The sequence below is a fragment of the Alligator sinensis genome, unplaced genomic scaffold (genome assembly GCF_000455745.1).
Source record: "Alligator sinensis unplaced genomic scaffold, ASM45574v1 scaffold1098_1, whole genome shotgun sequence".
Lineage (NCBI taxonomy): Eukaryota > Metazoa > Chordata > Crocodylia > Alligatoridae > Alligator > Alligator sinensis.
The window spans coordinates 243,834-269,119 of record NW_005843204.1 but is presented as its reverse complement, the minus strand read 5'-3'; the positions used below and the strand labels follow the sequence as shown (position 1 = coordinate 269,119).

General features: G+C 45.3%; 1 protein-coding gene across 1 annotated transcript in view; it reads right to left on the bottom strand.

Moving 5' to 3' along the window:
- Positions 1 to 8,394: 8,394 nt before the first annotated feature.
- CUNH16orf71 (chromosome unknown C16orf71 homolog) overlaps positions 8,395 to 25,286 on the bottom strand; it is an 82,123-nt gene continuing 65,231 nt past the window's right edge. Inside the window, exons 11-13 of the mRNA XM_025194426.1 lie at positions 21,155 to 21,349; positions 17,853 to 18,008; positions 8,395 to 8,634 (exon numbers count right to left, since the gene is read on the bottom strand). Coding sequence (XP_025050211.1) covers positions 8,419 to 8,634; positions 17,853 to 18,008; positions 21,155 to 21,349 — 567 coding nt within the window. The 3' untranslated portion in view covers positions 8,395 to 8,418. The remainder of the gene's footprint in view (positions 8,635 to 17,852; positions 18,009 to 21,154; positions 21,350 to 25,286) is intronic.

The following is a 25,286-nucleotide window of genomic DNA, read 5'->3' as shown; positions in this document are numbered from 1 at the left end:
CGCCTTAGCCACCCTCCCTCACACACTCACAGCCCCCCACAAAACCCATAACCACCCACAGCCCACACATCCACACCTATCCATCCCCCCACACACACCCTCCCCCACACACCCATAAACCTATATCCACCCTCCCACCCACACCCTTCCCACAATATATAAGAGTAAGGCTTCATTTTAAGCTATTATACTATCATATTATCATCTCTATGTACATTACACAAACACATGTAAATCAAGACAACATTTTTTTCAAATGAAATTAATGAATGTTGTAGTCCGTTTCATTTTCAGAATATAATTTGTATATTTCTGGTTCAGAGATGGCAAACCCCTTTGTTGAAAGGAGTAATTCCAGGGGGCAAGGGGAGGGACTTCCGGTGGCAAAGGTCAGAGTTAGGGGGTGGGACTTCCACTTCCAAGATAGTCATCAGGGGGTGGGGCACCTGTTAAGAGGACCCACGTGGCCCTTGATGGCTTGCCAAATCTTGTCAAGTGGCCCTCCACCTGAAATAATTGCCCACCCCTACATTAACCCCAGATATACCTAAGCCATGGGGACTGAGAGTATCTGTAGCATCAGAGGAACTGCTAATCCCACACACATTGAAGCCATGTGCACAGACACTTACTGATATAAATGTCTGGTGCATGTCCTATGTAGTTTATTAAGCTGAAGAACCAAGATTAGGCTGCAAGGGCTTGGCATTGCCCCTAAGTGTTTTCCCATCACTTCCCCCACCCTGCTGCTATTCAGTCCAGCCCATTCAATACAGCATCCTTTGAGAGATTTATCTTGACACTAACATCAATTTATTTTATAGAGCTCTTTCTCCCCATCATTCCAAAGGTGCTTGCTGCTTAACTGAGAATTGCAAATGTGTAAGTACATTGTGGTATCAGCCTAGGGCAGCAGAAGTCTTTGAGGCTGCAGTTGAGGATGGCTAGGATGAGGCTGTATCTTACTTTTTGTTTTTCTCCTCCAAAGCAAAGGAACATTTGCTTTTACTGTAGGGGGAGGAAAGACTGTCTTTCTGGTTCTTAACCCCTGCATATCATGACAAGAACTAGCTGTCTACCCCACTCCACCCTCCTAAGCAAATATCCACCCCCACATCCAGTACTGTTGGATAACAACATTGGATTGATGGTCCTCCTGAACTGATCACCTGTGGAACATTTAATGATATACTGAATTAAATTAAGGCTGCTAGGTTTGGTGAATGAAGCACTGCAGCATCCTGGGGCAATTCACATGTCTCCAAGCTTTTGTTTTAGTCTCTGTGCAGTCAGAGAGACATTACTGCAATTGTTTGTATTTGGTTCCCCTGCTGAAGGTTAGCATTTCAACTAAAAATGCTAGTGGCAGATTGAACTCCTGGTCCAAATGATTTCAATGGAAAAACTCCCATTGATTTCAATGGAGCCAGGCTATAAGCAAATTTTATTTATTTTTATTTTTTTACTGAAAACTAGGTTTCTGGAACATATTCATGTGATGACTTTTTATAAATCTGCAATTACACATCCATTTATACAGCCACATAATTACTGTATGAAGCTCAGGATGTATGAATCATCCATAAGGTAGGTGAGTCATACACATGTGGACTCAGCACTTGATGGTGATGATGTAAGGTGTACGTAAGTACTGTAGCCAAAGCACTGCAGTATGAATTCATCAGACTCTGCAGGGAGGCCTGATATCTGGGAGTCTGCCCTACTGGTACAAATTCAGGAAGGGACAGGATATCAGGAAGGACAGGCAAATCAAGGAGACAAGGCACTACTGATGAACTGGAATAAACCTCTTCTGTTAGGACTTCAGTCTGCTTTGAAAGAGGCAGTGCCTTGGCCTTGGAGTCAAGTACCATCAAGGCTGGGAGCATGCCAAGCTGTGAGCATTCCCCAATCTTGGAGAGGCAAAACACTCAGAAATGCTGCTATTGGTATCTATCCTGTTAGATGTGTACCAATGTACAATCCTAATGCTGAGTCTGACTGCTTGGCAATGAACCCTTGAAGATTTGGCATCAGTTGCAGTAGAAATTTCAGAGGCCAACATAGCACCAAGGCACATGCCAGGATTGAAAGCTCAAGGCAACACAGGGATGCAGATCCTACAGGCAGCCCAGCCACAGAGTGACCCAAGGTCTCTCAAGCAGCAATCATATTCATACACAAGCATGACTGCATCTAAAGTGTGGCTTGAAGCTACCAGTTTGTTTCTTAGGGTACAGACACACGTACATTTGGAGCAGTTTCAAAAGCAGAGCTGCTGCTCAGGAAAGTACAGCAGCTGTTATGTTCTAACAATTGCATATGGACAGGCCATAAACAATAAAAATGTAGCAAAATTGTTGTAACTTTAACTGGGGATGAAACAATGCTAAAGCTGAAGCTGTTTTGCTACATTTGTATCATTCCCAGCTTCATACAATGTAACAGCTGTTGTGATGTTGGAGCAAAGGTCATCTTTTGAAACAGCTCTCAATGTCCCTGGGTACATACCCACAAGTAGCATGAAAAGGAGGGACAGTGAAAGCACATGCAGAAGTAAAACAATAACCTGGCTGAACTATTGGCATCAATGAGATACTGAGCCAAGACCACAGCCTTACGTAATATGATGTATATTTGTTTCATGAACAACAGGTGAAAGTCAGCATCCATACAGCCAAGAACCTGAGGAAGATTAGGAAAAGTTGGAAGTGTGCAAGATGAAATGCAGATGTGACAACAGTTACAGTTGTGATAGTAAAGGAAATGGTAATAATAGGCAAAAGAAGTATTAAGTCCATTCATTAGGGGTGGGGGCTTCATGCTTATTGGTTAGACTGAGGCGGGCAAAATACAGCCTGCAGGCCACATCCGGCCTGCCAGGCACATAGATTGTAGGGCACCACGGGTCAGGTGAATTGTGCCCTGCCAGGCCCCTTCCAATCCCCAACGTACCCTATTACGCTTGGATCCCATTCTTTTGTGCAGAAGGGCCCTGCCTAGCCAGCAGCAGCTTCTGAGCAGGGCTCCTGCTGCAGCTCCCCATAGGAACCTGCTTGGCTTCCTGTTAGTCAACTCACTCGGGGCAGCAGGTAGGGAAGCGGAGGGGCTGGTGGGAGTGCAGAGTGGAGTTGCAGCAGGGTGGAAGCATGGAGCCCACGCCCAGGGGGTCAGTGGGAGTGTGGCAGTGGGGGAGTGGGGGGCAGAGCACATCCTCTATTGCCGGGTCTCTGCACCATGTGCTGTGCGCCTGCAGCTCCAGCATTCGCAGCAGGGGAAGCTCCATACTGGAACCTGCTGCCTTTCCCGCCCCTGCTGCACAGGTCTCCGCACTCTGCCAGGAGTGGAAGGAGCCCTGCCCCCTGCTTCCCCACGGAGTCCAGCATGGGGCTTCCCTGCTGTAAGTGTAGGAGCTGCAGGTGCACCACACTGAGCCCCTGTGATAGAGGCAGTTGGGCAGGCTGTACTCCTTGCCCCCAGTGCAGTGCTGGCTGCCTCTATCACAGAGGCTCTGCACCACCCGCCTGCAGGTCTTGCATTCACAGCGGGGAAGCCCCACACTGGACTCTGCGGGGAAGCAGGGGGCGGGGCTCCCTCCACTCCCACTGGGGAAGGCAGCCAGCTCTGGTGCAGGGTTCCCCCACTGCAAGTGTGGGAGCTGCAGGCACACAGACGCGGAGCCCTGGCAATACAGGCAGCCAGGCAGGCTGTGCTCACCCTCGCGTACAGCGCTGGCCAGAGCCGTGCCCCACCGGGTGCAGGCACCAGGCACGAGCACCCTGACCTCCCTGCCTGCTGCTGCTGCTGGGGGGAGTGTGTGGGGGGTGCCTACACCCCCCCCTCTCACACCCACACCCTGTCCCCACAACTCCCACCGACGTATATGTACACCCCAACATACCCTATGCCTCCTACACAGCCACAACCTCTCACAACTCCCCCACACACTCCCACCCCCCATACATACCTCCCCACCCCCAGCCACACCCCACTATACCACACAATATAAAAGACTGACATCTTATTTTTGAGTTATTATGCAATCCCTTATATATACAGTACAAAATCACAAGTCACAACAAATGCATTTTGTAATAAAATTAAAAATATATTATAGTAGGTTTTTGTCTTCTAGTGTATGATTTTTTTTCTGGTTCTAAGATTGCAACCCCCTACTCCCAAAATGAGTACATGGGAGGGGGAGGTGGGGTGGGACTTGCAGTGGCAAAGGTCAGGGGTTACGGGGCAGGACTTCTGGTCCCAATGTTGCAACCAGGGGGTGGGGCAACTGTCAAGGGATGGGGTTACTTATGAAACCTCCAACAGCTCACCAAAACTTATTAAGTGCCCTCCACCCAAAATAATCACACACCGTTGGCTTAAACAATGTAACAGCATATTTTACTAATATCTCTAATCCAATTTTATATGTTGCACATGACGGGTCTTCTGCCCCGTCTTCTACTTCAACCACTTCTCTTGAGAGACTTCCTGGAAGATGACAGAGCTCATTCAGAATTTTCATGCCAAGAAATCAGGGAGTGGTTCCTCACCCCTCATGACCTTTTGAGACTGAGTGGAATTCTGTTTCTCTCTCTGAGTCTAAATGGCATATTTTTAGGTGTATAAGTATAAAAACTGCCACTTATACAGAAGTAGCCATTCTATTTCCCTGAGAGTGGGGATGTATAAGTGTGCACATGCACAAAGCCATACACAGTAGGCTACACAGTGTGCACCAGTTGTGGAGGTGTACCAGTATCTAAGACACATAAGTAGGGACCTACCAAATTAGCACTTTCATGGATTCCATGAAATATGGAATTGCCTGCAAAATCTGAGCAATGCCCATGAAATCCAAAAAATCCATGGGAAAAAATACATAAATAACTTATCAAGCACTGTGACAGCTTGCTGGGAAGTGGGCTGCCCGCTTGAAGGGATGCCAGCAAGATGGCTGCTGACCCTGCCCCTCACCATTGACTAGTTGCAAGGGCTGCCTGTCATGTGGCTCTGCCTCTCTTCACCAATTGGCCAGTCAGTGGTGAGGGGCAGGGCCACATGACAGGCAGTCCCTGCAGCCAATCTGTGACAAGGGATGGGGCCACTAGGCCCCTCGGTCAATCAGAGGCATGGGGGGGGGCGGGGGGGCACCACACTCCATCTGAAAATGTTTGTCTGGGACCATGTTCTGCCCATAAAACAGAATAGGCAGCCTCTGTGAATTAGGTAGGTCCCTACATATGTGTAGGGAGCCAGAAACCCATGACTAGTAGGTGTTAGACTGTGGAGGGAACAGAAGGATGCAGCTCTTCTATTTTTTTACCCACATTAAATGAGTCATTACACCTCTTGCCAAAGAAGCCCCCCAAATTGTAGGCTCCCCTCACCCAAAGAAGGTTTAAACCTGCATCTCTCTGACTTCCCAGTACAGTAGTCTAACCACCGAGCCCCAGATCAAGCATCATCATGAGCCTTCTTTGGCACTCCTTTTGAAACTGGCCTTCTCCTTTGGGCAGTCAAGGGAGGAAGTTGAGGGGGAAGAGTAAACCAGAGGGTATGGGCTCAGTAAAATGGTTGAGGCTTTAGAAGGGAGTAGGCCCTGGGTCCTAGCCAGTCTTGCTTCTGGTGGGGCAGAACCTTCTCCAATACTCTACTCTCCACTCATTTTGGATAATGAGGAAGGAATAGGCTGGGGAAAGAAGCAATTAAGGTGAAGATGAAAATCCTTCTCCTCAGAACCCCTAAATGTTAACATGAAGCAGCATTTGGTTTTATATCATATTAAAATTAAGCCTATCTCTTTCTGCTGACAAGGAGCATTCTAATTAATAACCTCTCAAGGATTATGTCACTCCTAACCTAACCTGGGGTTGTAATGGTTCCTTTGTGAATTTGTTCTTCATATTTAAAGTGCAATATTGCAGATCAATAGATGGTATGTATGGCCACAGTAGAAGTACTCACAGCGTGGGGCTGGCAGATTCCAATGAATCTGCAAAATTCTGCTAAATACCTTGTCACAAGGACATGAGAAAGGAAAGGAAAGGAAGCCTTAATGGAAAATTTCAAAGTAAGATACAAAGGTAAAGTGATCTAATCTGGGGCTCAACATTCGCTGAAAAACAACTTGGCCAAATGACTGAAAGCAAAATACCGTCTCTCTCTCTGACAAACAGTTTGTTTAAGATTCACTGTGATTACTGCTGATGATTGCTTATAATGGGGCATAAATCTAGGCTGTGCTGAAGCAATCTTATATTTTCACCCTATTTCTCCTTCTCCCAAATCCTGTGGATTCATTAGTTTAATCCACCCTTTGTATCTTGTTGTTTAGACTGCAAACTCTTTGGAGTTGAAATTGGCATTTACTTTTTGTGTGTTCAGTGTTTAGAGCGCTCAATTCTAGTTGTATCTCTTGGTCCCTCACAATATAAAAGAAAGTAAGAGGGATTCATGCCCCTGTACCCAATTAAAGCAAATTTTGATTATTATATGTAGAGCTTATGCAAGTATAATTTTATTAACATAAGGACAGATTCCCAGCTGGTGGCAACTGGCATAGCTCCAATGTAGTTAACAGAGTAATCTGGTGGCAGCTGAGAATCTGGCCTGTTGTCTTATTTGGAGGTACCAACTTTGTTTTAACTGAAAGAGATGCATGTCCAGGATGTGATGTGGTCTTTGTGTAACTGAGGACTTGGTCCAGGGAGGTGCTAAGCACTCAAAACTCAGAAGGGAATTTGGCTGTTAATCTAAATTCATTTCTTCAAAACAGGTGAAGCTGATATCCTTCACACAGGAAATGTAGTTGCTGCCTGACTGTTCAGTTTCTGAAGATTTATAATTCCCTTAACAGAGAGCAGGCATAAAAGCTCTGCTTGTTTTAAATTAAGCCTAATTCTATACCTTACAAATATGTACCATATCTGTTGCAAATATGTTGGGCTGCTTTACACCACTTGCCAGGAGTTAAAGGTTACACTAGCTGCACATCAGTGAGAAATAAATACCCATTTTCATTCAAAGATGTTGGATAACCTATAAGAAAAACTGAAGATGTAAAGTTAAGACCTACATTTTCAACATCGTCATTGACACTGAGAAACGTTAACCCTTGAATCTAATTACAATTATGTAATCACTGTCATATCGCCTCAGTTTCAAAAGCTGTTCAATTTAGTTACGAAAGAATACTGCAGTGTCCATTAATTCTTGGGATGGTGCACTGGTACTTATATTGAGCTAAGAATGAAGAAGAAACAACCTGACTGACTTCCACTGTTGCTACAGGAATGGAGTAAGTGGGATATTCATGCAGAAGAAAAGGCAAATAGCATGTAGTTGTACTGAGCAGGAGTAGCTGGAGGTAATGTATATAGGCAGGGAAGAAAAAATATACCTGCTGGTGGCCCCTGCTACTTATTAACGAAAAAGGACATTGCTTCCAGTGCAGAACCCTTTTGTTGGAAGGTCTGTAGGTGTCATTGCTGGACCTCTCTCAGCCTTCTACCTAGCTCTCAAGAAATACAGACAGGTACATTCTGACTACCTGCTGTGGAGAGACTCTAGAGGTCCAGCAAATCTGTCCTACAGAAGACATAATATAGCTCACAGTATATCTCAGTTTGAATGCAGCTATGACAATTTGCATTTAGGTCAAAAAGGCAGTTCAGTATTTCCAGTCCTAAATAAGGTCAGAAGCTTTCGAATAAAAAGACTTGCCCTGTAAACCAGAAATGCACAAACTCTTTTAACAGTTCAACTATTTGCAAGACTGACACAGCCTGCTAAGAATGAAGAGGTTAACTTTTTTGCCACTTATGGATCATTAGGTACATCCCTGCTTGGCATGAAGTTAAAGTCCTTTCATATTTAGCCTATTCTGATACAACCTTATAGGAATTGATCCTAAGAGATATTCTGAATTTTTAACCCTCACTGATCTCAATGGGCATTTGACACATGCTTGTGCTGCAGTGCTGGGCATTTTTTAAAGCTGACACACACTGTGCTGCATTGTGTGCAGTTCTATAAGTGGTGAAATATGCATCAGCACTGAGAAAATGGTGGTGGCACACTTTTGAACTAAAACTCATCGAAGGTGTTCTTGTTCAAAAATGCACTGCCACCATTTTCTGCGCACTGACGTGCATTTCGCTGCTTATACAACTGAATGCAACACAGCACAGTTTGTGTCAGCTTGTATGTGGAGCAGACATGATTAATCGAGTCTGCTTCGATGCGCTGGATCTCCAGCATGTTGGGGCATGAAAATGTATGTGTATAAATGCCCAATAAGACACAGCAGGGCACAGCACCTGTTAAATGCAGGTCCTAAAACCCTCACCCAGACCAAAAGAAAAGAACCTTACTGGATAAAGGACAACTTTTTTTGGATCTGTTCACGGTAGCACATTAATGGTTCATATGTGATACCTTAGGGTCAGGGTTAATGGTAGAAACACAGCTGAGTCGAACAGTAGGAATTTCAGGAAGGAGTGAATATGGCTGGTCCTGGAGGCAATTGGTCAGTTCTGCTTCCCACCAGATAACATCTGGAAGCCATGTATGGGATAGAAAAGTGGAAATCTGCTGGTAAAAAATGGATGTTCCTCCAAGGTCTTCCTTTCCCTGCAAACAGTCAAAGACATATGGTTAAAGGCCTGGTCTTAATATTAGGGTGCAAAAAAACTGCAAACTCTTTTTATAAGACAGCTGTATTATGCATGTCACATGACAGGAAGAAAGTGGGAGATGAAGGGAAATTAACAAAACGCCTGATGCAGAGCAGCACCAATCCTGGTACTTAGTTGGCCATTCTCCCATCACCTGCCAAAATCAGCATAACCTCTTCTCTGATTCCATGCTTATTTTTTGGCCAGCTTTGTTTGTCTCTAGTTCAGTTCTTTACAGTCCAACTGAGTGGAAAGCAGGTACATGTGTGCTGCACTGAGGACTAACATGGAGAAGGGACCTGAAATTCTTCACTACGGTAAAGAAGGGAGGAATTTGCTGACTCCTTGTGAATAAGGGTGAGAAGTGTGCAGATACCCAAAATACTGGGAGCTGGGTGCAATGGATACTATGCACCAGTTATTTTATTACTGGACATTACAGCTAATTGAGGTTTGTTGTTAACTGCCTTGTCACTGTCCATAATTGAGCTTTATAGCAAAGCAAGCTGACCATTTCAGCAGTTCTGGCCAAAAGGCATCTTTGTTACTCTCATCAGCGTTCTATAGCCAAGGGTGACCAGTATGTTTCATTTAGCCAAATGGCATTCTGCTTGTCCTGCTGCCCAGGGAATGACTGTATTGTATAAATCTTTTAGGAAGGTGCAGTTCTTTTAATTATAACCAGCTTCAGCTTTTTAGAAGCCAAGGGGAAACCATTTAATTAATGGGACCATAAATCAGACAAATACTGTATAATATCATTTGAAAAGCCTTTCACAAGGACATTGTACATGCCTGAATAACCTTATTCATTTGATTTTTAAGAAACATGCCTATTGAAAACTACGGCTCATTCCTCATTCCACAGTTGTGAGTCACAAATACCTATCTTTTCATTTCCTCTCCAAACCCACTTGTTCCCTCTACTTTAATCCCTAGTTGTTAAGGACCATCAGACAGAAGACTTTTCCCAGCCAGAGAGTTGGCTTCTCTGTAACATCTGTTCAGCTATCTTCAAATTAAAGCCCAAGTGGTAAAAGTCTCAGACAAAAATCCTGAGCTCATCCTGTGACAGGTACTGCATGGATGTTGTTTACAATAACTGGCAAAATTGTGTGTTGTTAACCAGTCTAGAAGATAATCAAGTTGCTTTGTTTGGTGGTACCCTTCTTAATTGGGAACACAATTTAGCCTCTTAGGGCACCTATATATCTCTCCCTAAGAAGGGGTACCTCTTAGGGGGAGAAGCGGGGGAGATGTTTTAACTAGAGCAGCTTTTGGGAGTGCTTTAATTTAAAATGCCCACAGTGTCTCATGTATTCAGCATCCCTCTTTTCAAAATGGCGGTAGGGGTGCTTTAACTAAATTAACTTGTTGAATGAGCTTTAGTTAAAGTGCCCCTGCCACCGTTTTGAGAAATGGGGACCCTGAATACATGAGACATTGCAGCGTCCCGATCAGAACTCTGCAGCAGACTCAATTGATCGATTCTGCGCTGATGTGTTCTAATCAGAACGCGCTGGAGCACAGGTAAAAGTGCCTTTAGAGAACACATGCCACAAACATCAGATTCTATCAGACTTGCATATAAATGCAGCTTGTTTATCAGCATGTCACAATTACATAAAATAAACATAAGATCATTTGTTCTGACAGCAACTCAAGCAACCAAAACCATGTTGGGAATGTTTAAATTTGCCTCATTTCACTTACTTGCTTGGAGAGGCGGAAGAGACTAGCATATAAGAGACTACTCAAGCTTACAAGAATGGGGAGAAAACACTGAAGATCTGCTTGATTTATGGAAACAGATTTAAAAAAAAAGCAATGTTGTCATGGCTGAGTGATCAAAAGGTTCACCTGCCTAGGACAGCAGTTCCTTCCCTGAGGAGCCCATTATTATATTTTTTATTAAAAAACTGTTAGACCTTGGGTTGGAGAAATAAAATATGACAACAAAAAAGATGTGCAGCTGACAATGAAATGCCCTGTAAACAGAAAGCAGATGACTCAGGGGACTGGAATAGAGTGTTTAATTTCTAGGGTGCTCAACCCAACTTAGTGGTGACTGAAAATCATTAAGCACATTGTTTCAGCCCAGTTCTCAGTGGTCAAATGGCCATCAACCCATTGGAAACAATGGTTGTTTATTACTATGAGAAAAGCTACCTCCACTGGATTGATAGCCTCATTGACAATCAGTCCACAGGACCGAGAACTGTAAGGGCCAATGGCCCTCCCAACCCTCTATATCAGGGGCAGGCAATTATTTTGGGCAGAGGGCTGCTTACTGGGTTTTGGCAAGCCATCGAGGGCCGTGAGACAGGCAGCCCAGGACAGATAAATATTAAATTTATCCAGGCAGAAGAAGAAACGCTGAGTTATTGTGGTGGGCCACTCAACCCTGAGAGGCACAGAAGGGCCGATCTGCTGACCAGATCCCATGATGAGAGAGGTCTCCTGCATGCCTGGAGCTAAGATCAGTGACATCACTGCAAGGATTCCTAATCTCATCAAGCCCTCCAACTACTACCCCATGGTCCTTGCCCATGTGGGCACTAATGATGTGGCTGGGAGTATTCTTGACCGCATCATGAAGGACTTCCATGAGCTGGGGGTCAGTCTCAGAAAGTCAGGGGCACAGGTGGTATTCTCCTCCATCCTTCCAGTTGGCAGCAGCCGAAGGTGCCAGGATGCCCGCAATCAGGGAAGTCAACCAGCAGCTCCAGAGATGGTGTATTCAGGAAGGATTCGGATTCTACAACCATAGCCAACAGTTCCAGGGAGAAGGCTTCCTAGGATAGGACAATCTTCATCTCTCTCCTAGAGGTAAGCATCTGTTCTCCTACAGGTTGGCTGATCTCCTCCGAAGAGTTTTAAACTAGGTTCGGCGGGGGACAGGGAACCAGTGGTTGATGAGAACCCAGGGTTGGAAAGCCACAATCAAGGCACCAGACCTAACCAGGTAAGCACTAAGGGGAATACATGCCATCAAGGCAAAGGGACACCAAGAGCACCCACTGAGGGGCTAAAATGTCTTTACACAAATGCCAGGAGCTCACACTCCTACTTGCTAGCACACAGTATGACCTAGTCGGCTAAACTGAAACACGGTGGGATTCTATGTACGACTGGGCGGTAGGCATTGAGGGGTACATGTTGTATAGACAAGACAGAGTAGGGAGAAAAGGTGGGGGTGTAGCTCTCTATGTTAAGGAGCAGTACATATCTTCCGTCATCAAGGCAGGAGTGGAGGAGGGGAATACCAAGGCATTGTGGGTCAGGATCCAGGGGGGGCCAGGGGAAAAGGACTTGGTAGTGGGGATCTACTACAGACCTCCTCACCAGGATGATGAGCTAGATGAGGTATTCTCCAAGCAGCTCTCAGATGCCATACAGGTGAGGGAGGCAGTGGTCATGGGGGACCTAAATTACCCGAACATCAGCTGGGAGGAACAGGCAGCCAAAACAAGCCGCTCAAGGAGGTTCTTACACTGTCTGCAGGACCTCCACCTAACCCAGATGGTGTCCAATCCCACCAGGGGTAGCGCCTTGCTAGGCCTGGTCTTAGCAATAGGGGATGATCTTGTGCGGGACCTGCGGGTACACAGTAACCTGGGAGATAGTGACCATCACTTGGTAGAGTTCACTATCCAGCAAAGAGTGGGAAAAATATCCAGTGAAGCCAAAGTGTTAGACTTCAGAAGGGCCAAACTTTAGTAAACTTAGAAGGCTAGTTAGTGAGATGGCAGAACTCAAGAGCATCGAGCAGATGGGGGTCCAGGAGGGTTGGAGGTTTCTCAAGGGAATGATCCTTGGGGCATAAAAGGAGTCTATCCCCTTATGCAGGAAAGGGTGTAAGTGGATAAAAAAGCCCCCTTGGCTAAACAGGGAGCTTCAGGAAAGACTGGGGGCAAAGAAAGAGATGTATAGGCAGTGGAAGCAGGGGGCAGCCACCAAGGAGGCATACACCACCCTGGCATGCAATTGCAGGGAGTCAGTTCGGCAGGCCAAGGCAGGATTGGAGTTTAGGCTGGCTACAACAATTAAAGACAATAAAAAGTCCTTCTACAGATGCATAGAGAGCAAAAAGAAAGTGCAGACCAGCATAGGGCCCCTGCAGGACAAATCAGGTCAATTGGTGGTTGACACAGAGAAAAAGGCAGAGCTCTTCAATGAGTTCTTCGCTTCAGTATTCCTTAATACTGACCAAGACAATTCCCCCACCTTGAGCATAGACAGATGTCCAAAAGGCACCAGACCACCAAAGGTTAGTGCTGACTTAGTTAAAGATCACTTGGAAGGGCTGGATGGGTACAAGTCAGATGGTACAGATGACCTCCATCCACGGGTGCTGAAGGAATTGGCCAGTGTCATTGCCGAGCCGCTGGCACGGCTGTTTGAGCGCTCATGGTGCTCCGGCCAGGTCCCTGAGGACTGGAAGAAGGCCCGCATAGTGCCCATTTTTTAAGAAGGGGAGAAAGGAAGAGCCAGGTAACTTTAGGCCAGTTAGTCTTACCTCTATCCCTGGGAAAATACTAGAAAAAATCATCAAAGAGCGAATTTGTGAAGGCCTAGCAGGAGAAACGATGCTGAAAGGAAATCAGCACGGTTTCGTCAAAGGTAGATCCTACCTGACAAACGTTATAGCCTTTTATGAACAACTCACACACTGCCTTGACACAGGAGCTGAGGCTGATGTCATCTACCTGGATTTTAGGAAGGCCTTCGACAGTTTCGCATCCTATTCTCATAGGGAAGCTAACAGGCTTCTGGAGTGGACGCCTACACAGTCAGGTGGATGGCTAACTGGCTTAGGGACCGCACCCAGGGAGTGGCGGCGGACAGGTCATTCTTGGCCTGGAAGGAGGCGGGGAGTGCGATCCCATAGGGTTCAGTCCCTGGACTGGTGTTATTTAATATCTTCATCAGCGATTTGGATGAGGGTGTGGTGAGCACCCTCCCCAAGGCCGCAGATGATATCAAGTTATGGGGCAAAGTTAATACACCAGAGGGCAGGGAGCAGATACAGGCCAACCTGGACAGGTTAGATCAATGGGCAGAACAAAATAGGATGCAATTCAACAAAGATAAATGTAAGGTACTCCACCTAGGAAGGAGGAATCCCCAGCATACCTACAGGTTGGGGGATACCCTCCTCAGCAGCTCAGAGACTGAGAGAGATCTTGGAGTTATAGTTGACTCCAAGATGAACATGAGCCAGCAGTGTAACGAGGCCACCAACAAAGCCAATCACACCTTGTCGTGTATTAGCAGATGCATGACCAACAGATTGTGGGAGGTGATGGTCCCCCTCTATGCAGCATTAGTCAGGCCACAGTTGGAGTACTGTGTCCAGTTTTGGGCACTGCACTTCAAGAGGGACATGGAGAATCTGGAGAGGGTTCACAGAAGGGCCACTCGAATGATTAGTGGTCTCCATGAAAGACTCTACAAGGAAAGGTTGAGAGATCTGGATCTCTTCAGCCTTTACAAAAGACGGCTGAGGGGTGACCTTGTTCCTTGGCCTATAAGTTTCTCAGGGGAGGACAGCAGGGAATTAGGGATGTGCTGTTTACCAGAGCACCCCAGGGAGTAACTAGGAATAATGGGTGCAAACTAGTGGAAAGTAGATTAAGGCTAGACATCAGGAAGAAATTTTTTTACAGTAAGGGTGGCCAGAGTCTGCAATGGGCTTCCAAGAGAGGTGGTGCTATCACCTAACTTGGAGGTCTTCAAGAGGAGGCTTGACAATCACCTGGCTGGGGTCGTTTGACCTCGTTCCTCTTTCCTGCCAGGGGCAGGGGGTCGGACACGATGATCCATTAGGTCCCTTCTGAACTCTATAATCTATGAATCTATCATTTTCTAAATTTTTTAGGGGCCCTGCAGGCCGGATAGAATGGCCTGGCGGGCCGCATCTGGCCCCCCGGCCACATTTTTCCCACCCCTGCTCTATATGGTTCCCTCATTCCAAGGTCAAGATTATGAATAGGGTGAAGTGAAGGAAGTTAATACTAGTTCAGTAGATAAGAGAGGTCCCCAGGTTCTAGATTGCTTATGAAAGGCAATCCACTGCCTGTCAGAAGCACTATTTTAATGATACAATTTTAAAAGAAAGGAAAACCTCACAGACCACTGTGCCTAGTGCTTCATGAATCTGGCACTCTAATACTACAGTGACCAATATAAGAGAGAGATCCATAGAAAGACAAGCATTTACTCTCTCGTAACTCATGGGCATTAACTTGTATCCAATAGGATGCACAAGGCATGTGTCTGTTTTCCACAGTAAACAACAAATCCAGATGTGTCAAGCTAAGAACACTACATTGTCAAACTATCAGGGTGCAATCAGTTAATGTTAACCCTGACATTGCTTGTCCTTTCATATTTCATTTAAAAGAAATTTAATTTGTATTTTGCTAGAATCTTGCAACCAAGAACTTCAACAGCAACTACTGGGATCCAAGTTTTTTTCCCTGGATGCTCATTTCACATCCAAATTATGCTAAACCCTTATAACTGATTTTTATTGTGCTCAGAAGAAAGAACCAGAATAGAAACTGTTAATGGCTACAAGAGACAAATATTGTTATCTTATACTGCCAGGTAAAATACTGTACATTAGCACCACCACAAGAGACTGGTGACTCTAATAAAATCTGTTGGCTTTCTCTCCAGCAATAGCCAATGCTGCTAAGGAGGAGAATCAGAGAGACAGCAGCTAGTTCCTTTTGTTTTCTTTGCCTTGGCTGTGGCTGACATTTCTGAAAGATTTTTGTGGCTCCCATCAGCTTACATCACTGACTGAAGAAGGAACAGCAGCTGTATAAATGCCTCAAGAAAACAAGAAAAACAAAGGTCATTGTGTTGAGCCTCAGCTCAAGTCTGGGATCGTGCCCGGTATGCAAAGGCCAATAAAGATACCAGGGGTGAAAGTACAAAGAAGGTTTATTGCTAGCAATAAAAGGTGCAAGTGGAATAATTCACATAACAAGCACACCAGATCACTATTTCTAAGCATCTTTTATACAGGAGTTTTCAATGCCTTCACAAGCGTGCTTGTTTAATGATTGGTTATAAGTGAGTGACGCAAGAAGTTCTTTACTGAGCATGTCTCTATACCTGTGTTTTAGCCATGTATCTCATTTACATACATATGTGTTTCATTAGCATACTTCTTCCCCACCTAGGGGTGTGACTTTTAGTATTTTAATGAGCCCTTTAACCCAGTACTCTGTTTCTTCTTTTGTTTTCAAGCCTCTTTTATCTAGGACTGTCTCCTCCTTATCATTGCAGCTGGGCATTTTTCACATAGCATTCTCTTCTGCTTCGTCTTCGAGTAGAGGTTTCTAGGTCACTCCTTACAATTGTTGTTGGAAAGGCATATTATGGAACCTCTAATGAAAGGTTCCATAATATACCAGTTGCACAGAGCCCTACTTTAAGGAGCACAGACCAAATGGCTCATGTGTTCACTTCTGTACATATTAGCTCACCTGGGTATGAACAGCAGTGCGTGTAGGCAAACAGAGTGATAGGGCTGCTCTGTGATTTATTTCAGAGATGAAAAACTCTGTACAGTGCGTTCAGCCAATCTATGATAAAGTAAAACTCTATCCTGCCCCCACCAAATGTTGGGAATAGCCTGGGCCTGTAACCCTGCAAAGTTTATTCAATTACATGACACCAGTTGGGCATATTGAGTTTGCTCAATGTTAAATAATTTTGATGCTCTGGTCAGCCCTGGACTGTGGCTGGACTGAAGTGACCCTCTAGAGACCAGCTCCATGGGTGGGCTTCCAAGTAAGTGGATATGGGGCAGTTAAGTTTCTTCCCCAAGGCCTTTGTTCCAAAGAAATTACCTTGGTTCCAGTTGGCCTACAGCAAAAATAATTGTGATATCCTTAATCCAGTCTAGCAGGCTGCCTGCCCTCCGCAGTCCTGCTGCTCCTCCCCACAAATGCCCAAGCATCAGCAGAAGAGTTGCTTATTGTTTCTTTTGTAGTGTTTTAATCATGACATTAGTTGTCAGCATCAATCACCTATTTGAGGGAGCATTCCAGTCACAGCTGTCACAATCCAAGCTTTATGATACATCATGGGAAATTTAATCTTTAGTACTCACAGACAGTCAGCTGTGGATGTGGAGCATTCACTGCAGCTGAGCAGAGAAAACTGAAAAGTAGGTCTAAATCAGGTTTGTACTTTCCCATCCCTTTGATCCTGTGATGTGCCTGGTTGCTGTAAGTTAAAACAGCTGGAGGCTGCTCTAAGCTGTACTGGTTGCTAATGGCCCCAAGGGATCACTCCATCAGCCAAGGATTGCCAGGATCTGGTCACAGCTTCTCTTCCCTGACCACACCTGGCCTGTAAATGAGGTTGCACGGAAGGTGCCACTGTGACACTTAATCATTTCTTGGGGCTGAAGGGATTCATTCACCAGTGGCTATCCACACACTCTTTGAAGCTGTTTTGTGCTGCCAAACAGTCACCAATTTGGCAAGGGCCAGGAACAGTGTCTCAGAAATTATTTTATGTAGAATGTTTGGTCAAACAAGTGGCCATCAAAAGATATCATGTACACTGCAACACACTGCAGCTGCAAGTTTCCTAGATGCTCCTGGGTACATCATTCAGTCAGAGTTGAGGACTATGTTAACACTTGATTTTGAACTGACAAAGAACAGAACCCACATCCTGGACTCTAAGTCTTGTGAAATTAACAGCAAGAAAATATCCCCTCCCTCTAGCTGTACTTTCACATAATCAAAATACAAAAGCAGAAACATAATGGATGTTATGTTAAAGTTTTCCCTCTTTGACCATTATCCATAAATTTTCACTCTGTGTGGCGACAGCCACCAAAGATATATGGAGCAGTTAATGAGCAGAAAAGAGACAAAAGGCCTTTGACATATGGGGCTGGATCCTCATCTGTGCTGCATCTAAATTCAGCATAGCAGGAAAGCCAAGCGGGCAGTTACTGAAAGTCACTTTGATTCTCCCACAGTCTTGCTCTGACAGCTCCCACTTTAATTCAGAGCAGCCTAAGGGCTATTCTAAATTACACTGGCTTCAAGTGGTCTCAAGGTTAGTCAAATATAGCCAGTACATCCCAGCTCAAATGCAATAACTCCAGCACATGTGCATGGCATTTCTGCTACTCACTTTGTGCTTCTGGATCTTGATGCAGTTCTGGGCTGGAGATTTGTCAGGTGGAATTAGGCAAGCATACAGTGCTAATCCATCCTCTCGCCAGATCTGCTGCAGCCCCACCACCTGGAATGGAGCTTTGATCCCACCATTCAGTTTCAAGGAAGGTACCTGTAAATTTATATGAATAGATGCCTTCATTTTATACACAGTTATATTTACAGAAGTCTGCTTCGAGGAATGAATATAACCCTTTGCCCACATTGTGACTTCTGAATGAAGACAGCCTGTGCAGTATAACCCTGGGAGCACTCCAGCTTGATTGGTGAAACCATCAAGATTTAGGCAGTAGTAATTTTATAAAAATCAAATTAAAAAGGAATAACATGTAGGTTTTGGTAGGTCATGGGATTTATTTTCCCAATAAGGCTTCCCATAACCTCCAAGCTCCACATTTAGCCAGCTATGAGAGGGGGAGAAAGAGAAAGAGAGACTTGCAACTCATATTACTTCCCTAGCCAGCAAGAAATGAGAACAAAGAGTCCCTGTCAACATCTCCCTGCGCGTTCGTTGCTACAGCAGCACTGTATGCTGCTTTTATTAATGATAATAAGATCAATACAATCTCTGTTAAAAATCAATGCTAAGTGATTATGCCATTATAAGAAGTCAGGGCAGGGTTCTTTAATAAGCCTTCATGTTCCTCATTACTGATCAGTTATAGCCACAAGCACATCAGTCACCTTCCAGTTTTATTTAGGCTGAAGCTGGATGTTTAGATAGGCTTTATGTTTTGTGGGGAAAAGGAATATTCTTTTTTTTTTAATGTACAGATCTAATTTGAAATAAGGATACAAAGTGACTTATGCTAGCCCTAAAATGAACACTAGGAACCATGCATCATGAATATCAATATATTTCCAGTAAAATGCTTTGGATAATAAACCTCTAACTGGCCAAGACAAAAACCATAAGACTCATAAAGTCACACTCAGATGTGATACATTTGGTACAAGGCTAGCATGAGAGACACTGTTATTCCTGGATAACCCTGACAGGGAGTAGAAAAAGGCAGTATCAGTGGGCAGAAGCAGTAGGATACCCAAAAACCTGGAGAGGAGGGAGAAAAGGCAAAAAAGAGAGCACAGTACAGAAAAGATTGGGAGAAGAAGTTACAAAAACCCACAAAAGGGAGGGACAGCCAGTGCAAGGTCAGGACCTCTCATGACTCATAAAAGATGAGAAATTGGGTTAACTTCTGACTTATGGAGCTGCAATTCTTTTTGGGGGGCTCTGCTATCACTTAAACCTCGTTTCTTTAGTTTATGGCCCTATCAGGGTGTCTAGATATTTTAATAACCCTGCTACGTATTCTACTCTGGACTTGAAACTATTTTCAATAAAAGAATTAAGGGGTGCCTGTGGATGTGTGAGGACACTGCTCTGACACGCTGTAATTACAACATATTAAAGTAGACATGATTAATCAAGTCTGCTGGAGCATGCTCCATCAGCCTCCATGTCTTGTGTATTCAGTGTCCCTGTGCTTCAAAATGGCAGCAGGGGTGCTTTAACTAAAGCTCATCAAATAAGCTTCAGTTAAAGCGTGCCCACCACCATTTTGAAGCATGGAACACTGAATACATGAGATGCTGTGGGCTCTTCGAGCTGATCTAATTAAAGTACCTCACCCCTGGAGCATGTACAAAGACCCCCTAAAATTCCCTCTCCATACAGGGCTTGGAGACATTTGTGCAGGTCAGTGACATCACTGTGAACAACACAACCTGACATTGTCTTGAACACTAAGGACTAAATTCTATTTCCCCTTCATGCACCAAAGCAGCACTTATGTGGCTTCATAACTACAATTTTTGGCACTTATGCACATTTTGGATCCTACTTCCATCTAGAGCAGAACAGGCTCACAAAAGTATAACTGCCAGAAGTAAGGTGGTAACCTCCTGCACTTTCTAGTCCAGAGTTTAGTGGTTAGGACACTTGCACAAAAAGCAGAAGACCCAGGTTCTGGGTCCCTCTCATTCTGAGCCTGCATCGCCTCCTTCCCAGAAAAATGGCAAAACCATGAGGCCATGGGCTCAGCAAGGACCAAAGCAATCTCCATCCTTTCTCTTGAACAGGGGTGGGCAATTATTTGGGCTGCAGGGCAACTTAACGAGTTTTGATGAGCTGTTGAGGGCTGTGTGCACTCACATGCTCACACTCTCGTACACTCATACTCACACACACTCTCACACTTGTACTCACACATAATCTTGCACTCACACACACTCACACACTCACATACACATGAGCTCCCTGCAGCTGGGCTGAGGCTGGTGCCAGAGCAGTAGTGGAAGAATGATCATGAGCCCTGCTGGTGCTGTAGCATCTTATCTCCAGTCCTCCCCTCCTCGTGCTGCCTGGCTTGGCTGACTCTGGCAGGCTGGAACAGAGCTGAGAGCCACACTGTGCTGGAGCCAGGGCCATAGCATTTGCAGCCCCACACGGAGAGGCTGCACAGTGGGGAGGAATGCCCTGCCTCTTGCCCCACCCTGCTGTGCAGAACTTGGCTTGGGGGGGCCAGGGCAGGGGGCTCAGTTCCCCCCATTGAATCACTGTCCCCCAAATTGGCCAAATCCAAAGCAAATACTAGTTGCTTTGCACAGGCCTATAAACTGGGGGACGGAAAAAATAGCTTCTATTTCCCTTGGAGAGGAATGCTAAAGTTGAATGGATGGAAAAGATGAGGAAGAAAGAGAATATTTGAGAATGAAGGCTGGAGAGGATGGAAGCTGGGGGGGCTCCCAAGTTTTTATAGCTGGTCTAACACTCATAATCAGACTAACAACAGTGAGTGGTGAGACCTCTCATTAGGATAAAACAGAACAGCCCCAGGCCACTAAGTTCCGATAAGTTTGTACCACTTATTCAGATAAGAGTCAGCTCTTACCCAGAACAAATAATCGGAAACAGCCATTTCTATTCATTCCTGTTTTACTGGAGGACACTGAATAGGCAAGTCTCTCCTTTTTTACTGGTCACTTTCAAATACTTTGTTCTACTGAATGTCATTGTTTTCTGTTGCACACTCTTTGAAAACTAAGGGCCTGGTCTAGCTTCTATAGGGAACTCTTTCCATTGACTTCCAGAAGGATAAGAATAGGGCCTGATATTTGCTTTCTTTGGGTTCAGTCTTTCCTTTGGGACACTGGAGTAAGGAAATTTTGTAATATGGATTATCCATTTTCTGGTGGGCAAAAGTCATCTAGAAACCTGGTGTTACCTATTTGCTGCATTTCACTCTATGTACTCACCAAGGAGAGAAGCCAAGTAACAAGGGCTTGATAGATGTTGGCTGCTGTCAATACAGTCTCTGGGAAATGTCCATCATGCTGACCAAAGGCAGCTACCTGTCCACAACTGGATAGCCAAATTGTCATCAGAAGCATCTCATGTTTCATGCTGTCATGACTAGGCAATGTGTTAATATCTGGCAAAGAAGAAGCTTCCTGTTGAAGGAGAGTGGGAACATTAAAATAATTTGTATTACAAGATCTTAAATAGAAAACAATATTACTTTTGATCAATACTACTGTCTGAATGTTACCAATGCAGGTGGTAATCAGAGGTTTTTAGTGATAATGTGGTCACAGTCTCACTTTTACCCTATAGCAGGGGTCAGCAACCCCGGCATGTCTGCCAAGCACAGCACGTGAGGCCATTTTGCTTGGCACGCCACTGCCAGCCTAGGCTCTAGGCAGCTGCTAAAACCTTGGAGCAGATGGTGGGGAGGGTCCTGAGGCAGCGCAACCCCGGCCTCTCCCCTGCTGCCGGCACAGAGCTAATGATTGGGATCTGGAGCCTGGCGCAGCTTTTTGTAACCAGCCTGGGCTCTTGGCAGCTGCACCAGTCAACGGGCAGGCTGCAAACAGCTGCACCAGGCTCCATAGCCCTGGCATCAGCTCCATGTTGGTGGTGACTGCACGTGCACCTCAGAGTGGACAGCAGGAGGGCTGTGCTGCCTCAGGCCCTACCCCCACCATCCACTCCAAAGCATGCATGCACCTGCTGGTATGGAGCTGATGCCAGAGACCAGAGCAGCAGTTTGCAGCCTCCTGGCTGCCACCGGCCCAGGCTCTGGTAGCTGCTGCCAACCATGGAGCCCAGTCTGCTTGCAGCAGTGCTTGCATCTGAGCCCATCTGACTCCCAACTGCTCCGAGCCCAGCCCTGGCCCAGCCTCCCCACCGAGATGAGGCTGACACTTCCCCGTGCCAGGAGCACCGCACCTTTTGCGGGCTTAGCTGTGCGGGGTAGGTGGTTGGTTGGACTGATGGGCAGGCTCTGGGCTGGGGCCTTGGCCAGCTGCACTGCAGCCCGGGGGCTGGCTCCCCAGGGAAGCACAGGGGCTCTGGCAGGACTAGGGCACTGTTGGGTTGGACTTTGTCCAGTGGCCCAGGAGCCTGGCTCCATGCACCCACGCATCTGGTTCTGTGTGTTTTTCTGCCTCTGTCTGGTTCTGTGTGTCTGTGTGCGGTCTCATGTGTCTGCTCTGGGTGTGTTCTGGTTCTCTGTGTTTGTGCATGTGGCTCTCTGTGTGCGTGTGCCTGATTCTCTCTCTGCTCTTCTTTTTCTTTCTCTCTCTCTCTCCTCTTTCTCTTATTTGTCTCTTTTTTCTCTCTCTCACTGCAACATGCTCAACAAAAAAGGAATACACAACAACAAAGGCAATATCTATGATTATTAAATATGCAGTGCATCTTGCCATGTACCCCCCACCACACTCATTTTGTTTTTCTGGCATGCCAGCACTCTGGCACCTTCCAAGATAGACATTGTGGTTTTTTCGGCACTCCGGCCATAAAACGTTGCCTACCCCTGCCTTATAGCCACAAAAAGGAACATTCAATAACACAATGCACCCTAGCACCAAGCTGGAAGATTGATTTCATACTGTCACAGAAAGAGAACCAACTACTGAATCCCAGCACCAATTCCTGTAGCACTGTAGGCTTTTTCTTGGAGGTTTTTCATCCATGTCTTGACTAGGTCCACTGCTACTTAGCATGTGAAAGCTAATGTGATCACAGCTGGAGGCAGTACAACTGGAGTCATTCAGTATTAATTATTAACCTACAGTACTAACTGCTAATCAAAGAAATACCATTGACTCAAGCCTGCATTACTGTTTGTTCTGCCAAACAAAGCTCATTTATCTTTGATGTTAAATTTAAAGTTAACTCTCATGGCATCTTCTTGAATATAACCAAGCATAGGTATTCTGTCAATTAGGAGAAGAGCCCCTCCCCTTTTTTGTAAAGAAAACACAGTTCTCATATCTTTTATAAGCATTTAATATATTCTGAAACACTCCACAACTTAATTCCTAATTCCCTAAGAAAAGCATACAGTTAGCATTTTACTTGTCCATGCTGCTCAGTGAGTTGAATTTTAGAATGAAACCATAACATAGAATGGAAAAGATGGTTACCTGTTCCCTGGGAGGTAAAGACTGTATTCTTTTTGTGTACCCAGGGTCCATGCCCTCACAATCAACATGGCCAACATTATAAAGAGTGGGGTGACCTTAAGTGACATTCAGTTGCTTTGTCAATAAGAATATGATATGAGAAGATTTCAGATAAATGGACAGAGCAGGAATCTGTATAAACACACCTCAAAGAATCAGAATTTCTGCAAAGCAAGTAACCATGCTTCTTTGAATGATTGTCTACACAGATTCCACTCTGTGCAATTAATAGACAGTATTGCATGACTAGAGACTGGGAAAACATAACTGCAGAACCTCCTTATTAAAATCAGCATCTAAACCAGAAGCTTCTCCAGGGAATAACAGGAGACAAATGTGTATCCTTACAAGGTCTCTAAATAGCAGCCTGTCATGCCTCAGATATTGTTATATTACCCTAACAAGCAGCAAAAGCTGGTGGAGCCCCAGTGGAATAAGTTGTAATGGAACCCAAATGTCCTCCCTAGCTATCTGATAGTAAGTATTATGTAGCTTAAAACACATTTAGGCAATCTCTAGCTGAATACAAGTTACCTTTGAGCCTTCTCTGTAAATGCCACAGTGTCTAAGAGAGAACTGAAACAACTGTGTTCTGTCTAAAAAAATAAGAAAGCCCTCACCATATCCAGAATGTAAAGTTTTGTATTACCTGGTATGGAGTGAGGTTCCAAGAAATAAATGGAAGACATTGATGGCTGAAGTGAATTCTAAACCTGTTTTCAGGAAAACTCACGTCGTTATGGTATATGGAAGACATGAGCTTGGATTTCATACACCTTTCTGGCCATAATACTAGAGAGATTGCTTTTCCCAATTGGCAAGTAACAGAGGAAGCCAGTTGTCACAGGTCCTACCATACCAGTGAAAACTATGTTGAGATCAGATCAGTCTCCTGGTCAGAAGACATGAATGCAGGCCAAGATCTCTAAGTATAATTTAGCAGGGGAGTCACAAGTTCTCTCATTCCCTGATAAAATCATCTCTAGATTCTCTTCTGAGTTGCTAGCAGACAAGCCAGAATGTGCCAGGCAGGAAACTCTACTGAACTTTGAAGAGAAAGAGATAGAGCAATCCCATCCAGGATAGCTGATTTATAAGAAGGCTCTGAGATAACATATCAGACAGAAGCTCAGGAGCCACAGGCATATATATAACCTCTCTTGGAACTCTCTTACACAAGGAAAGTTACCCTGAATTTACCATAGGTTAGTTAAACTGCACCAAAGCCCTGTGTAGACTCTCACGTAGAATTAAATGTTCTTAATTTAATTTAGTTTAATTCTCTTTGGAAGTGAAGTAAAGCTAAATCAAATTAAGGACACTTCGGCCGTGGCCAGACGAGCAAGCTGTGCAGTATGTGTCACCGCAAACACATCTGTGGTGCCACATACTACACATTCAGATGTTCTCTGTGCTGCAAAGGAGCGTTGCCTGTGTGTGTATGCTGCTCTGCCTTTTTTTCCCCACAGGTTTTTTTGACCCCTGGATATCTGTAGCAGAGCCTCCTGCATCTCTGGGCCACGGCTGCACAATTGGCCTCTGTGCGGCACTGCTGTCATGTTTTCTGGTGCCCCTGCTCTGCACTCTGCCACCTCATCTGCTCTCCAGCTGGGTCCCCAGTGCTGGCCCTGGGCAGGCTCCTCTGCCCAGATCCAGGGACAGATTAACCCTTTAGTGGGTCCTAGGCAAACAAACTAGTGGGCCCTGGGCTGGTTGAGACTGCCCATTCTCACCCCAGTGCTGCTGCCCACGGGGAGCAGGAAGCAAAGCAGTGTTCGCAAGTCTTGCGAGAAAAAATAGCAGCAATGCCTTTAAAAACAAGCCCAACACATTTCAAAGAGAGGGGAGTGGGGCTGCTGCTCCTGGTGGTGGGGGCCGTGCACCATGTGTGGGAGTGTGTCGGGGGTCCCCACACACC